Source organism: Triticum dicoccoides, chromosome 4B (genome assembly GCF_002162155.2).
Source record: "Triticum dicoccoides isolate Atlit2015 ecotype Zavitan chromosome 4B, WEW_v2.0, whole genome shotgun sequence".
Taxonomy (NCBI): domain Eukaryota; kingdom Viridiplantae; phylum Streptophyta; class Magnoliopsida; order Poales; family Poaceae; genus Triticum; species Triticum dicoccoides.
Window position 1 is genome coordinate 172332787 of NC_041387.1, and position 15696 is coordinate 172348482.

The following is a 15696-nucleotide window of genomic DNA, read 5'->3' on the forward strand; positions in this document are numbered from 1 at the left end:
GTGCTCGTGCCATTGAGAATGGACAGGTAAGAAGCAAGACTGGGTCAATTTTCGTTGTTTCTCATTTGTGTTCTTGTATTGATTATTAAAACATCACTTTATTTGCAGGTTGTAGTTGCTATGCGCATGAGGGGTCATTCCGCTGATGACTTTGATTACGACCCGCGGTATGAGCCTTACATTCGGAGATTGGGTCTTCTCCCATTCGTGTTGCAGTTTAAGCGACGCGCTCCGCCGGTGAACCACGCGGCGCTGACCGCACTTGTGGATCGTTGGAGGCCGGAGACTCACTCCTTCCACCTTCCATGTGGGGAGATGACGATGACCCTACAGGACATGGCTATGATAAGCGGCCTTCCTATCAATGGACAAGCTGTTACCGGTCGTGTCAGCGTGGGTAATTGGCGAGAACGGACTGCCGATTTAATTGGCGTTCAGCCCGAGGGCCCTCAGGAAGGCAAGGCCGATACCGCGAAAGTGAGGCATTCTTGGCTAAAACTGGTCAGAGGAAACACCAACCCCTGCCCTCAAGATGCCAATGACGTGGTTGTGCAGCAGTACGCGCGGGCCTATCTTTGGTATGTACTAACCAAGGTAGTCTTCTCAGATGCAACTGGGAACTCAGCCCTCTGGATGTTCTTGGAGCCACTTAATAACTGGGATACCCAGTATAGCTGGGGTTCGGCCGCACTAGCATACTTGTATCGTCAGGTAAGAGATATTTGTAACCATTTATCTTGCATTTGTCATGCGCCTCCATATGTAACATGTTTGTTTGATTGCAGCTTGACTTGGCGTGTCGGAGGAAGGGAGGTACATCCTCATTGTCTGGGTTTGTTTGGAGCCTATCCGTGTGGATGTGGGAGTGGATCCCGGTTGGACGGCCCGATTTGAAGAACCCCCTCATGGCAAACCCACGGGGTAATCATGACGGGTTGCATGATGATGATCCATATCGGCGCCCTACGCTTGCTTACTATTGGGAACAAGTGACTGTCTACACAGGAAGCTCGCATGTGCGATACAAGTGCTATATGAACGAGCTGGACACCTTGACTGCTGAGCAGGTTTTGAGTAGTTCGATGAGATAAAATTTAGTCAAGAATGAAACTTATGTAGCTAACCATGTATCTCTTTGTTTTGCAGGTACATTGGTTGCCTTATGTGGAAGATCGTGACTTTGATCTTAATGAGATGTGCACGCGTGATAGCCATCTTTGGCGGGCGAGGTGCCCAATGATATGCTTCTTCGCAGTCGAGTGGCACTTTGTAGACCGTGTGGCAAGACAATTTGGAAAAAGACAAGGTATTCCAATTGAGGAGAGCAAGGAAGAAATGCTATCTCTGCATCGGTAAGCAAGCATGCCTTGAGTATGTAGTAGAGCATTGAATAAGTCAATGTTTGCTAATGCTTTGTCTCGTGCATCATTTGTAGGTTCGATCGAAGGAACAATCAGGATATATCGGATTGGGCAAACAAACACCGTGCGTGGATAGAAATTTGGAATCAAAGAGACACGTTAGTGCAATCAGAGAATAGACCTCACAATCAGTCAGCATATCAGAAGTATCAAGTGTGGTATGCGGATCGTTACCGGTTAAAGCTGAAGCCAGGTTGGACTCACGAAGAGTGGTCGGAGTTGGTGTCTGAAGACCCGGAGACTGCAGAAGGTTATCATACCTTCAACACGGCTGTGAGAGACACCAGAGGGGCTCATGTTGACTACGCACCGATGCATGACGAAATGGTAGTCTGTTTGACCTATTCTAACATACTTGTATCATGTTGTCTTCTTTCAAATACATAAGTTTGGTGTGCTCATGAATTGCAGGGCAGAGAGTTGCTTCTGTGCGTCAACGATGCCAATGTTGCACTGAGTCATCCACCTGGTGGTGCATTATCTGAGAGGACTCTTAGGAGCACGATGGAGGTTAGTCGCAATATATTATAAAAGTTTTTTTCGCGGATTAGTTATTTGCATCTCATATCATAGCATATTTTGTGTTGTCGCAGAAGTTCAAGAAGCGGTTCCATAAGATGGCAGCTATGCTTTCTTGCCATGGTGCTCAGTCCAGTGACGTGTATGCACCAGGTAGCCGCGCCGCCAGAGCTAATAAACGGCGTTATGTCCAGAACGAAGAGGACATAGAGGAGGAGGTCAATGAAGAGGAGCCAGCACATCAAGAGGAGCCAACACATCATGATGAGCATGAGTATGATGCAACACATCAAGAGGATCATGAGTATGATGTTGATGCTCCACAACCATCACAGGTTACACAACCGACACAAGGCAATGCCCGCTCTAAAAAAGGCAAAGCAATAGCTAAGACACCGGGCCAGAAAAGTAGAAAGAAGATATGGAACACTCAATTCCATAGTCCGGAGTATCCTCATCAATTTATGCCTGCGGGAATGCAAAGATATAAGTCGAACATTGATGCAGAGGCAGAGGAGGCTAGCGAAGAGGAGGAGCATGAGGCTAGCGAAGAGGAGGAGCATACACTTGCAGATATCGTGAAGAGAGGAAGGAAGAAGTGAGCTTGTTGTAGTTTGTTTCAATGAGCTTGTTCTAGTTTGTTTCGACGAACTTGGTGTAGTCTCTTTCCATGAACTTGTTGTCGTTTCTTTCCATGAACTTGTTGCCGTTCGAATTAAGTTGTATCGGATTCGTGAAGTTGCTATGAATGTTTGACATGAATGATGTGATTTATGTTAATTGTTGTTTCCTGTGATTTAGTCATTTATATGAATGTTTATATGAATGTTTGACATGAATGATGAAATCTGTACTTAGTCATTTATATGCACAGGGAGCCAGACGCCAGGGTCCTTGGCGTCTGGCTGTAAGTCAGGGGACCAGACGCCAGGGTCCTTGGCGTCTGGCTGTAAGTCAGGCGACCAAACGCCAGGGTCCTTGGCGTCTGGCAGTCTACTGACACCAGAAACAGGGTAAAGCAGGGGAGCCAGACGCCAGGGTCCTTGGCGTCTGGTCCTGGTGCAGACAATACTTGCTTTTTCACTTGTAGTTTTGTCTTTTCACTTGTAGTTTCGAATAACATACATACATAAGCATTGCATAGTCTTTTCATAACACTATAGTTGACAAATGACAAACATAGTTCAAATTACAAACTTAGTTCATGACCACGATGGTCTATGATACAATGTCTCGAATGACATAGCAAATTACAAACATAGTTCAAATTACACAAATAGTCTCGAATGACATAAGTAGTTCATGACCACGATGGTTGAAACGACATGAACATCACATATAACTCGGTTTCCTGTAGCAATGCAAGTCAACAACCCTTTTCCATTTCCATTCTTCCAGCATTTCTTGAATCTTGTCATCATCAGTTATGTCAACCAATTTTCTTTCCCCGGGGCCATCTGACTTCCTCCTGCTGACGTAGTACACAAAATCCTCTTCCTTCAACCCTTGCTTCAACATGAATTTAGTCTTCAACCAATCGAAAGTGAGGTCCACTTGACTAACTTGCACAATACATGGAGACAAGCCATGCACATGAACAACAGGGCTAAGCACCCACTGAGTTTCGTTAGCCATCTACAGCACACAAATCTCTTAGTAGCTAACCTATGATACATTAAACCACGAGGAAAACAAACTAGGGTTTTCACAAAAGTATGATAAATTAAACCAACCAAAAAATGGGGGTGGAGTTGATTTACCTTCTAGTCTCGAAATCCTGAAGATCCAACGGTGAAACCAGACCGATTTGTGAGAGATCTGAGGGGGGGGGGGTTAGGGTGCTGGACGAGGGAGTGACGTTGGCAGGGCTAGAGGTGAGAGTGGGTGGATATGAGTGAAATGAGAGGGGTAGAGGTGGAGATGAATGGATGAGAGGTGTAGAGGTGGGCCCAAAATCTTATCCACTCGAATCTTATCCATTAGACAAGAATGCTTTCTGGACACCAGACGCCAGGGACCTTGGCGTCTGGGTGTCCATCAGACACACCAGACGGCCTGTCTGGTCACCTGCGTGAGCAAAGCACGCCAGACGCCAGGGTTCCTGGCGTCTGGGTGTGGGAGGCAGAAGCCATGAACCTTGGCGTCTGGGTGTCCATCAGACACACCAGACGGCCTGTCTGGTCACCTGCGCGAGCAAAGCAAGCCAGACGCCAGGGACCCTGGCGTATGGGTGTGGGAGGCAGACGCCATGCACCTTGGCGTCTGGTTGTCCATCAGACACACCAGACAGCCTGTCCGGTCACCTACGCGAGCAAAGCAAGCCAGACGCCAGGGACCCTGGCGTCTGGGTGTGGGCCTGGTGTTTTTGCACACAGCTTGTTAAAGTTTTTGCTTAGCAACAACTAGCAAACACTGTTAAATATGAACAAAGCATGCTACTCTCAACCAAAAATATGAACAAAGCATATCAACTAGTCTCGAATGACGAACATAGTTTGCACATAATCTCAAATAGTCTCGAATGACAGAAATAGTTCATGACCACACAAGGTCTCGAATAATAAGTTCATACATTAAACAAAGTCTCGACAGTTCATCATCGACGCCGGTGCCTTTCCATTTGTCTACTGAGTAGTCCGGGGCCACTTTCCCTTCTTGTCACGTGCCTCGTCCTCCTCTCGTGCATCGCGAGCCCTTGCAAGTTTGCTTGCCCTCTCTTCTTGACGAGCCGCCTTCTCTTTGCGTGCCCTCTCTTGCTCACGCTTCTTGCGCTCACGAGCCTCCTTCTCACGACGCTCCCGCTCCAATCCCCGTGCATAGGACTCCTCGAATAGGCGCTGCCTCCGTAACCAATCTGCACGTTGGTCCTCTTGGATATCTTTTGGTACCTCGTGATCTATCCAAGTGAAGTACTTGCAAAGTGGAGGAGGGGACTACATATAAACCATGATTTTGTTAGACATATGAGTGACAACTTGTTGATGTTTTCTATATGTACACCTAACATACCGGTGGTATGTCATATGCGTTAGTTGGCCTTCGACGATCATGTGCATAGTTGGGACACACGAAAAACCTTCTACCTTCTGTCCATGACTTGTTGCGGTCAGTGGACACCTTCAGCTTGCAAACATCACCACACCAACATGGTGGTGTGGGCACATCCTTCTCCTTCTTCTTGTCCAAACTGGCCTCCAACCACGTCTTCGGCATGTCCTCTTGGTCCGCGCACGGTGGCCTCGTCCTGGAACCGGATGAAGCCATGCCTACAAAAAGAACAATTGTTAGCACAAGACATTAAGAGAGCAAATGCATAAATGCTAGGAATTGTATGAACAAATAATATACCATTATTATTAGATCAACCATCTGGATTAAACAAATAACCGAAGGCCGATCCATTATCAACCATTCCTCTACGACCACCTCTAGCACTTGTGCTTCCTCTTCGACCACGACCACCTCTAGCACTTGTGCCTGCTCGACCACCACCTCTAGCACTTGTGCTAGCTCGACCACCACCTCTAGCACTTGTGCTCCCTCTACGAACACTAGCACCTCTAGCACTTGTGCTCCCTCTACGACCACCACTACCACCTCTGACACTCGTTCTTCCTCGACCATCACCACCGTCACCTCTTCCACCTCTTTCACCATCGGTGCCGCCTCCACGACTTGTTTTTCTTTTTTTGGTTTTCTTTTTTTTTGCATGTCCGCTCATTGTGTCCCCCTTCACCGCACACCCCACAGTTGATAATGTCAGGAGCCTCCATGAAATGACCGCTACCAAATTGTTTCATGCCAGTGTATCCAGCCAGGTCATCCATATCACCCCTGAACCTCTTAGTTCTCCTTCTACCCTTCGTCTCCACCTTCAGAAGAGGGTTTGGCCTAATATGAGGGCCATGGTACTCAGGCCACTGTGATTGGTCCAAGAAAGGGTGAAATCTTGGCGCCCATGTCAACCTAGTAGCTTCCACATGGAGTTCTTGCATCCTCACGGTTTTTCCATCATTAACATGTATGTTTCTCGCCTTCGCCGCCGTTATCAAATGCGAGCATGGCCAATGATACTTACTAGGCCTCTCGCACTGGCACCACCGAGTCTTCAGTTTCACCTCAAATGCAGCACCACCATATTGTCTACCATCTCGTGTTGTGCCACCTGGCTCATCAATTTGATAGATCATTTCAAGTCTATCGAATACGATAACTTGTTGTCGTGAAGACTTGCTTGCTTGTAACTGCAACCATTCATCAACCTTTTCCGGATAATCCTTTTTTTCACCTATCCATTTTGCAGTCTCTTCAGAATGCCTCTGAAAGTACTCATTAAGCTTGAAGAAGGTGTACTCCACTATTGCAGTCACCGGCAAAGCACGAGCACCCTTCAACACATTGTTGAAACATTCTACGAGATTGCTCGTCATGTCGCCATATCGCCAACCACCATCGTCATGAGCGCGTGCCCACTTGTGCTTCTCGCTTAAATTCCTAGTTAAGAAGTCTTTTCCCCCTTCGTTCACCGCTGCAAAGAGTTTGTTGTACCGAGCATCGAAACCTTGGGTGGTGAAGGCCACACATACATGGGTAAGGTCTTTGCTGAGCTCCTTGCTCTTACATGCCCGGTAAAAGTTGGCCACGAAATGCCTCATGCACCATCTGTGGTGAAGCTTTGGAAATCCTGGAATAACAATGTCCATTGCCTTGAGTATGCCATGATGTCGGTCCGATATGATGCATACCTCCCTAGCCCCAATCACGTTTTGCCTAACATGACCCATGAACCACTCCCAGTTGTCTTGGTGCTCGGAAGGCACCAAAGCAAATGCACATGGCAACACGTTGTCGTTTGATGAGTGCGCCATTGCTGCCATTAGTGTGCCCTTATATCTACCGGTCAAGAACGTGCCATCTATAAACAAGACCGGACGACAATGCTGAAACGCCTCCACACATTGTCCATAACTCCAGAAGGCACGGTGGAACACTCCCTCGTGATCCTCGACCACATGAAACATGCCCGGGTTCCTATGTGCAATGGCGGCCAACAACCTTGGGAGCTGGTTGTATGCTTCTTCATAACCACCGTACAACATCCTAATAGCATTTGCCTTTGCCTTCCATGCCTTCCCATACTTGACTTCATAACCAAATTGTTTTTTCACCGTCCGCATGAGAAACCTCACTTTCACAGTGGGATCAAAGGCTATGTCTTTCATCCATTTGTATCCAAGATACTCAGATGTGAGTTGACAGTGTGTCTTTCTAAGTCGTTTCGATGGCGGTTTGCATCTATGAGTGGTATCACAACTTGTTAACACTCATTCTTCGGTTTCTTTAAGCTTTCTTGCACGAACCTTCCATGTGCATTCCTTTTGCTCACACACCACGGTGTAACGCAACTTCATGTCGGAGTGCTCAACATAAATTGGCATATGGTTTCGAATGGCATAGTCAGCCAACCAAAACTTCAGCATAGGCAAGCTCAGAAACTTCAATCCTTTCTTCAAATAAGCATTCTCGTCCTCATTCTCCACCCTTGGTTCTCCTGGATTCGGGCATGGTGTTGGCTCAATCGCCGCCATTCTCATTCCACCGTCAACAACAACTTTATGGGCAAGGCCGAGATCTTTAAATAAGTGAGTTCTTTTTTGTAAGCCCGTCAGCTCAAAGTGGATTTGGTTCTCCTCCTTTGTGAATCCATCCTCGTCCAACTGTTCAACTGGACCCTCGTCATCCGAGTCATACGCATATTGACGCCTAAAAGGCAAGTCACGATCCATGTCCTTTTGCGCTATGTACACATCCAAGTCACCAACATCATTGCCATGAAACCCTTCCTCTTGCTCTTCGTCGTCATCATAAGCATCTTCATCCTCTTGAATTACTCCGTCACTAGCAATCACCTCAACTTCATTTGCTTGGCTAGTTGGTGGTTGGCTAGAAGCATTGGGGGCATACAACTCAACCTCATTTGCTTGGCTAGTTGGTGGTTGGCTAGAAGCATTGGGGGCATACAACTCAACCTCATTTGCTTGGCTAGTTGGTGGTTGGCTAGAAGCATTGGGGGCATACAACTCAACCTCATTTGCTTTGATAGTTGGTACACGGGGACATGGTGGGGGATAAACATTGGGGGCATCAACCACAACCCTATGCTCAACAAGTGGCACCATTGTCCTCTCGCTCATGTCATCCATTGGGGAAGAGACATGCCGGTTCAAATCAAAGGTAAACCGAGGAGATTCAGTGGTGGCAAACAATTCAAGTGACTTGTCTTCCGATTGGGATACTTTTTCCTTGTATACATCCCAATGCAAATCCGAGGTGATAGGCATACTTTTCAAGCGAGATTTGGCTCCAACTCCAACATCATACCTTCCTATTAACTTAACATCAACATTGGTGTCCATCCACTTCAAGACTTGTCTCACTTTTGCAACAACATCCTCATAGCTAGGGCTTCTATCAAAAACCAATGGTTCCTCACCCGTGTCGGCATTGTTACTCAAGAATGCCTCCTTGTCAATGTAATGAACATTAACAAGTCTCTCCATCTAAAAATTACATGAATGCATTTAAGACCTCAATGAGAATTGGTGTTTATCCAAATACATCTTATTATATCCAAATCATATCAACACTAAATTATTGATGATGTCCACAAAAGTATCACTAATCACTAATTAACACACTAAGCAAAGTTAACCCTAATCACTAACTAACCCTAACCCCCAATCTTTCTACTCAACAAACATATATTCCTACTACACACCATGCATAGCACTATATTATCAAAGTTAACCAAGCCATTCACACTAACATAAGGGGGAGAAAACATGAACTAGGGTTCCACCAACATGTATAAAATGCAACCAAAATAACAAGACTTAACAAAAAATAATTGGATGATTTGGGAGAGATTAACAAGAGCAACAAAGTGATGGAAAGATCCACCTAAGGGATGTACCTTTTGGAGAGGATTTGAGGGGGGAGCTTGAGGGGTGAGAGAGAGTGGGGAGGCAGCAGCTCTTCTTCAAGCTCGGGCTGGATTGGGGAAAGTGTGTGGGGTGGGACCCACACACTCTCCCGGTGGGGTTAACCACTTACCGGGGCCAGACGCCACGGTCCCTGGCGTCTGGCCCCTTTGCCACGTCAGCAGGTCAACGGGCGGGCGGGCAGTGCGGGCCAGGGGCCAAACGCCAGGGACCGTGGCGTCTGCTTCGTAACCCAGACGCCAGGGACCTTGGCGTCACCAAAAAAGGTCAGAAACGAAAAAAAAATTGAAATGAGATCAAATCGGGATTTAGTTTACCTTAAGGGTCAGAACAGTAATTTTGCCCACGACGAACCACACACTTATTGAGGCTGAAGACACGTTTGATTGTCGGCTTGTCGCCGACAGGATGGGCAATGCTCCAAAGCAGGAGCTGCAAAGCAAAGCGATAGGGAAGCCAATGTGAGCCCGCCCGCGAGGCTCAGGCACAACGGACGACGCGAAGGGCTCTCACACGGTAGGCTATCATGAGGCGGGTCCTCCAGCATTCTTTATAAGAGTAATGCTTTAACAAAAGTTTCTCGTTTTGGCTCTAGATTATTCAAACTAAAAATATTAAGACTGACGTGTGGTTATCATATACTACCACGCACAGCAGCTTAATTCCTGATTTTGCGTACACTTGGCTTTCCTTGTAATATATTGCAGATACAGCAGATCAAGATTAGGGCGCCAATATGTTATTCTATGTATCCTTACAATGTTACATGCGTGTACTGTAAAAAAAGGGGGGAATAAGTTAAGAAAATGCATATGCTGGGCTCATTCAGTTATACTTGACCACAGTAATCAAATTAACTGCACTAAGCACTGTCCCAGGCTGTTGTTGATTGGAAAGATTAGTTTTGGTTCCTGCACATGGGAGGGACAGGTTCAAGAACTACCATCACATTGCTTGCCGCGTCAGTACAAGGCAGCCACTTATTTCATGCTATGAACTGAACAATTGTAAAGCTTGATCTCCTACCTTGATTGACTGCTTATTTTGACCATTACTTGTGTAATTACAACTTAGGCTTGGCTGACTCTGCATCAAGCAATTGTGCATACATATCTGTGATTTCTTTTGCAAAATACGCCTTTGCTTGCGGTCTTTTGACCTAAAAAAGTACGGAAATGAAGTGTCAGCATTCCTGCATTTCAATCCACTCAAACAGAATTGATGGGCCTACCTTGAATGTTGGGGTGAGGAGGCCATTTTCTAGTGTGAATGGTTCAGCAACAAGAGTAACAGCTTTGACAAACTCAAAACCTCTTAGCTGATACAACAATAAGTACAGAAATATCATCAGGAATCATTCGATCACCTCCAGAATAGAGAATGTTAGTTATGGAGAGTGTGCAGCAACAGTTAAGAGAGAGACCTGTGCTTCCTTCCCAATAGAATCCATGTCAGCCAGCACAGCAGCTCTTGCTCTGGGATCAGAACAGAGCTGTCTTAAATCCTCATACTACAGGTTAGCAAGGACAAATTAGAGCATAAACATGCAACACAAATATCTAGAGTCTCATTTATAGCTCTGGTTTTGGAAATAGGATCTGTATTTTCGTAATTACACATAATTCACTGTTCCAGTATTCATAATCTGGACCCGCAAAAGAAAAAAGTATTCATAATCCGAACATACGAGGAAAAAAAAATATTGATGGTTTACACTTCCAAATAATTGGTATTTTCTAGTTAGGGTTACTCTGATTATGTGTTCTTAAGAGATTAGGAGAAGGTGATGCATGTATGCAACAATCAACGAATATTACCTGGATTCCTTCTAATGCAGCCCAACTCTTCAACACCTCTGGCTCAACTGCTACGACGGCAACTAGGCAAGAATTAAAGCTATCGCCTGCATCCAAACCAACATATTCAAAATATGCATGACCAACATTAATAGTTACAGCAAATAGAAAATCATGATATTACCATATACAAAGCACTGGGCAATGAACTTGCACTTGGCATAAACATTCTCGATCTTCTCCGGAGCTATGTATTCTCCTTGAGCTAACTTGAAAATGTTCTTTTTCCTTGAGGAACGGAGATATAAAAAATAGTAATTTAGGAAGAGAAGCCAGACTAAACAGAGTCCAGGGGAAAGACATGCGGAGAGTATAGAAACAACAGACAGATAAGATCCAATAGATACAGCACTCAAAGTAAAATAAAAGCCTCATGGAAATATGGAGTGTCTTTCAGTTTTACCTGTCTATAATCTTTAGGCGCCCTCCAGGCAGCCACAAACCTATGTCCCCAGTATGCAACCAACCATCCTCATCAATGACCTCTCTGCTGCATGTTACAAAACACATCCGTATATCACTTGACAAATTACATGAGCCATTTATCAAATCTTACTTAACAAAAGGTAAGGATATCAAGTTACGTTTGAACTTCATCTTTATAGTAACCCTGGAATATTATAGGTCCCCGGGCACATATTTCTCCACGAGGGTATGGTTGATCCTCAGATGTGTAGTTCATCTCAGGGACATTCACAAGTTTAACCTCTGAAAATGAAAACAGGGTTTGCATTATGAAAGCGTGTGAGTGAGCTGTGCAAATATTACGAAACAAATGGAACACGGCTTCATTTGTTACATGAGTAAGAATATTTGATATCTTTCACAACAATTAGACTAATTTAATTCAATCCAATCAGCATGCAGAATCAAACAAATTGAAGAACTTAAAAGTAACTCCAAAACAAATGCCATATAAAATAATGACTATATGGTATAAGTTTCTTTGATGCAACTATTTTTGTAGTAACATCAGCTTTCAAAATATGACCATCATTGCAAAATAATCAAATCCATGCAAGTGTGTCATAACTTTAGGGTGGCTTCTCTGTATACTGTTATTGCTTTAAGTTGGCCTCATGGGCAATTAGCATCTGTATAAGCACAACTATAGCCAAGCATATCTGATTCCGCGCCTGAAAAATGGAGCTTACCACAAGCAGGATTGGGAGATCCAACATGACCAATTGATATATCACCAACATCCATTAAAGTAATGACACAAGATGTTTCCGTCATTCCGTAGCCTTCAAGAATATCACCACCAAAGCATCTATAAAAGAAAGTGTTATGATTAATAAAGCCAGGTTCTTCATCATGCCACACTAAGGGAGGGCAAATGAAGTTAGCTTACATTCTGAGGAATTCCATTACATCTGGCGACAATGGAGAAGCACCTGAAGACATAACCCTTACTCGTCCACCCAGCCTAGCTTTTATTTTGTTAAATACCAACTTATCCCACACTGGGGATGGATTCCGTCCTAATGACATTAAGAGTAAAAATATTCATTCATTATACGTATTGGTGGTAAATAAGATTAAATCAAATGATGTTCAGTAAATGCTAAAATGCATCGTTCAGTACAATGAGAACTTCTTGGTAATTCAGAGACTAGCTCAAGTTTCAGTGTATGAGTTACATGCTTCAGTGTAACTAACCCAAGAGGATTACTAGCTCAAGCTTCAGTGTACTAACAATACATGCTCTAGGATAGGAAACTCTGAAGTCATTATAAAGGGTTCCAGCTTCCGTTTCCGCGCCTATAACCCTATTTCATTTCACAAATAGTGACCTACATGAAGATCATTTGCTTATCAGAGTCCAAATGGCTGACTGCACCGTTTATGTTTCTCTTGCCAGCTATATTTGACGATCACGTAATCAGTATATACATATACAAGAATAACAAGAACAACAAAACCTTTCAGTCCCACACAAGCTGGGGTAGGCTAGAGTTCAAACCTATAAGATCTCAAAACCAAGTCATGGTTCTAGCACGTGGATAGCTAACTTCCACGCACCCCCATCCATGGCTAGTTCTTTGATGATATTCAAGTCCTTAAAATCCTTCTTAACGAACTCCTCCTATGTCAAGTTTGGTCTACCCCAACCTCTCTTAACATCATCAGCACGCTTTATCCGTCCGCTATGCACATGCGCTTCTGGAGGCTTGCGTTGTATATGCCCAAACCATCTCGGACGATGTCGGACAACCTTCTCTTCAAGTGGTGCTACCCCAACTCTATCACGTATATCATCATTCTGGATCTGATCCTTACTTGTGTGACCACATATCCATCTCAACATGTGCATCTCTGCTATACCTAATTGTTGGACAAGTTGCCTTTTAGTTGGACAACATTATGCGCCATACAAGATCACAGGTTGAATCGTCGTCCTATAGAACCCGCCTTTTAGCTTTTGTGGCACTCTTGTCATAGAGGATGCTAGAAGCTTTGGCTCCACTTCATCCATCCAACTTTGATTTGATGGCTCACATATTCATCGATATCACCATCCTTCTGCAGCATTGACCCCAAATAACGAAAGGTGTCCTTCTAAGGTACCACTTGCACATCAAGGCTAACCCCTCCTCCTCGTGCCTAGTAGTACTGAAACCGCACCTCATGTACTCAGTTTTAGTTCTGCTAAGCCTAAAACCTTTTGATTTCAAAGTTTGTCTCCATAGCTCTAACTTTCTATTAAGCCACGTCCGACTATCGTCAACTAGCACCACATCATCCGCAAAGAGCATACCACATGGGATATCTCCTTGTATATCCCTTGTGACCTCGTCCATCACCAAAGCAAAAAGGAGGACTCAAAGTTGACCCTTGGTGCAGTCCTATTTTAATTGGAAAGTCGTCAGTGTCGCCATTGTTGAAGTGTATCTGTGGATTGCCTAGCCCTTTCCATCAGTTCGGACTTTGGTTGTGGTGGCTAGTGCATGAAGATTAACATGGTATCAGAGCCTAAGGTCTTGAGTTCAAGTCCTGGCTTTCACAATTCATGTTGTGTTGGCTAGTGCATGAAGCTTAACATGGTATCAGGGCCCAAGGTCTTGAGTTCCAGTCCTGGCTTTCACAAATTATGATAAATTGTTGTTACCCCCTTTGTGTCCACGTATAGGCCTCTTGAGCCATACCTCTTAAGTCTATTCACGTGTTGACTTCCCGTATCACACGTGAGAGGGGGTGTTGAAGTGTATATGTGGATTGCCTAGCCCTTTCCATTAGTTCAAGCTGATGGGTGAACTGGTGAGGTGCATATGACTTACAACCAAGAGGTTCAGGGTTCAAAACCCAGTAAACGCAGTAAATAATTGCGGTCTACCCCCACTTCCGCTGCCCACGTCATAACTCCAAAGGAGCATAGACGTGTTGGAGTGTAATGTCCGACCCTCTCCCATAGTTCAAACTTTTGCTTGCATTGGCTAGTGCATGAAGCTTAACAGCCATCACTTGTCTAAACACTTAGGAAGAATTAGTATTAGTCTAGGATTCCTTATTAGACTATGTTTACTTTCCTTGCACCTCAAGTCTTATGTAATATATATATGTCATGTGGGCTATGTAATAGAGATAAGTTGCATCATAACATGGTATTAGAGCCTAGGTTTAGGTCTCCTCCGGACACCGCAACTCATCCCTGCTCTTCGATCGTTTTTTTTTTCGGTCTGTACGATCCGCACGTCTCCTGTGCTCATCCGGTGAATTCTCTCTAGATCCACCTCTTCTCGATGAAGATTTCCTCTGCTTCTGCTCCAAGACCTAGCGTGGTTGTCTCCTTCGACCCCGGTGGAACTCCTCTGCATCAACTTGGGCCTCTACACGCTCGCCGCTGGACAGCCACGACTCCGCCGGTGCTCATCCAGGTTGTTGTCTCCGCGTGGCCGTCAGGGCGCTGCCTGTCCCGCACAATGACGTGCCACCCTTCTCCAGGATGTTGCCTTCGATCCGTCGGCTGTTTCCCAGGCCAGAAGGTTCCTAATCCATGCTCCCAAGGCCGTGGTCTAGATCCCGTCACACATGACGTCCAGATTGTGGCCCTCGCAGGCGCCCCTTCCAGATCGAGCCTGCAGCCGTTGCCGTTCCGCCTCCGAGTGCGTCCCACGCAGCTGTCTCCCGCCGCCCGCGTGTGCTCCTCTTGGCCACCGTTGCCTCTGCTCCGCACGTGCGCTACTTGCTGCTGCATGCACCCTTGGCCGCAGCGGGTGTTGTTCTGCTCCGGTACGCCCGTGTGCGTGGCTGCTGCTATCTCCTGCTACGCTTGCTGCTGCTGCATGCTTATCTGCGCTGGCTGCTGCTAAACAACGTAGCACTCGTGCATCTCTGTTTGTTGTTTTCTTAATTACCATTGGCCCTTCTTGTGAGCAGACATATTACTTGCACTAGGTTCTCTACAGTTTATTTTGTAAACACGATGGCACCTGCATCTACGTCTCGTGTGTGTTTTTTCTTTCTAGTTCTCTTTGTTTTTCGGTGCGTCCACCAAATCCGTTGATATTTTGTGTTTCTTATGCCATGCAAGTCCACCATACCTTTGTCCGTCAGCCTTTCTCTGGTCCTGATCCTTTCTATACAACTTTTGTGGCCTACTTGCCCTTGTTTTTTATAGGATTTTTTGGACTCTTTCTTCATTGTCGATCTATGCCCAATGTGCCTTAGCCGCCGAGCTTCTTTCGCCGTCGGTTGTCGTGGGCTATGATTTTTTATGCAATGCTTTATGCCTCTGATGTGCCATCTCTTCGTTACCCCTTCGGCTTGACTCGATAGGTTTTGACGACTCTTCATGCTACGACCTCTTCATGCTACGACGACACTTTCAAGACACGGATTTGGATTATCATTTTTTTCTAGTGTTCCACTTCTTCAAATGCAATGCTATTGCATACG

The 15696-nt window shown here is 45.3% G+C and overlaps 3 protein-coding genes across 3 annotated transcripts in view; 1 reads left to right on the plus strand and 2 right to left on the minus strand.

Moving 5' to 3' along the window:
- Nucleotides 1-1339: 1339 nt before the first annotated feature.
- On the plus strand, nt 1340-2542 carry LOC119292605. Its single transcript, XM_037571390.1, has 4 exons — nt 1340-1352; nt 1436-1748; nt 1833-1931; nt 2015-2542. The coding sequence occupies exons 2-4, from the start codon at nt 1734-1736 to the stop codon at nt 2540-2542; spliced, it is 642 nt and encodes a 213-aa protein (XP_037427287.1). The 5' UTR covers nt 1340-1352; nt 1436-1733.
- Nucleotides 2543-4407: 1865 nt separating this feature from the next.
- Nucleotides 4408-9041, minus strand: LOC119293512 (U1 small nuclear ribonucleoprotein 70 kDa-like). Its single transcript, XM_037571972.1, has 3 exons — nt 8914-9041; nt 4950-5206; nt 4408-4873 (listed from the first exon to the last, which is right to left on the minus strand). The coding sequence occupies exons 2-3, from the start codon at nt 5202-5204 to the stop codon at nt 4565-4567; spliced, it is 564 nt and encodes a 187-aa protein (XP_037427869.1). The 5' UTR covers nt 5205-5206; nt 8914-9041; the 3' UTR covers nt 4408-4564.
- Nucleotides 9042-9562: 521 nt separating this feature from the next.
- Nucleotides 9563-15696, minus strand: part of LOC119295628 (long chain acyl-CoA synthetase 6, peroxisomal-like) — a 12857-nt gene continuing 6723 nt past the window's right edge. Inside the window, exons 15-24 of the mRNA XM_037574066.1 lie at nt 12152-12281; nt 11952-12070; nt 11382-11505; nt 11201-11287; nt 10922-11025; nt 10759-10844; nt 10365-10451; nt 10173-10259; nt 9968-10100; nt 9563-9852 (exon numbers count right to left, since the gene is read on the minus strand). Coding sequence (XP_037429963.1) covers nt 10005-10100; nt 10173-10259; nt 10365-10451; nt 10759-10844; nt 10922-11025; nt 11201-11287; nt 11382-11505; nt 11952-12070; nt 12152-12281 — 920 coding nt within the window. The 3' untranslated portion in view covers nt 9563-9852; nt 9968-10004. The remainder of the gene's footprint in view (nt 9853-9967; nt 10101-10172; nt 10260-10364; nt 10452-10758; nt 10845-10921; nt 11026-11200; nt 11288-11381; nt 11506-11951; nt 12071-12151; nt 12282-15696) is intronic.

Coding starts and splice junctions, on each gene's coding strand:
- LOC119293512 (XM_037571972.1), bottom strand. CDS start 5,204: ATGGCTTCATCCGGTTCCAGGACGAGGCCACCGTGCGCGGACCAAGAG. Junction 4,874..4,949: donor ACGCATATGACATACCACCG/GTATGTTAGGTG, acceptor GTTTATATGTAG/TCCCCTCCTCCACTTTGCAA.
- LOC119292605 (XM_037571390.1), top strand. Junction 1,932..2,014: donor CTCTTAGGAGCACGATGGAG/GTTAGTCGCAAT, acceptor GTGTTGTCGCAG/AAGTTCAAGAAGCGGTTCCA.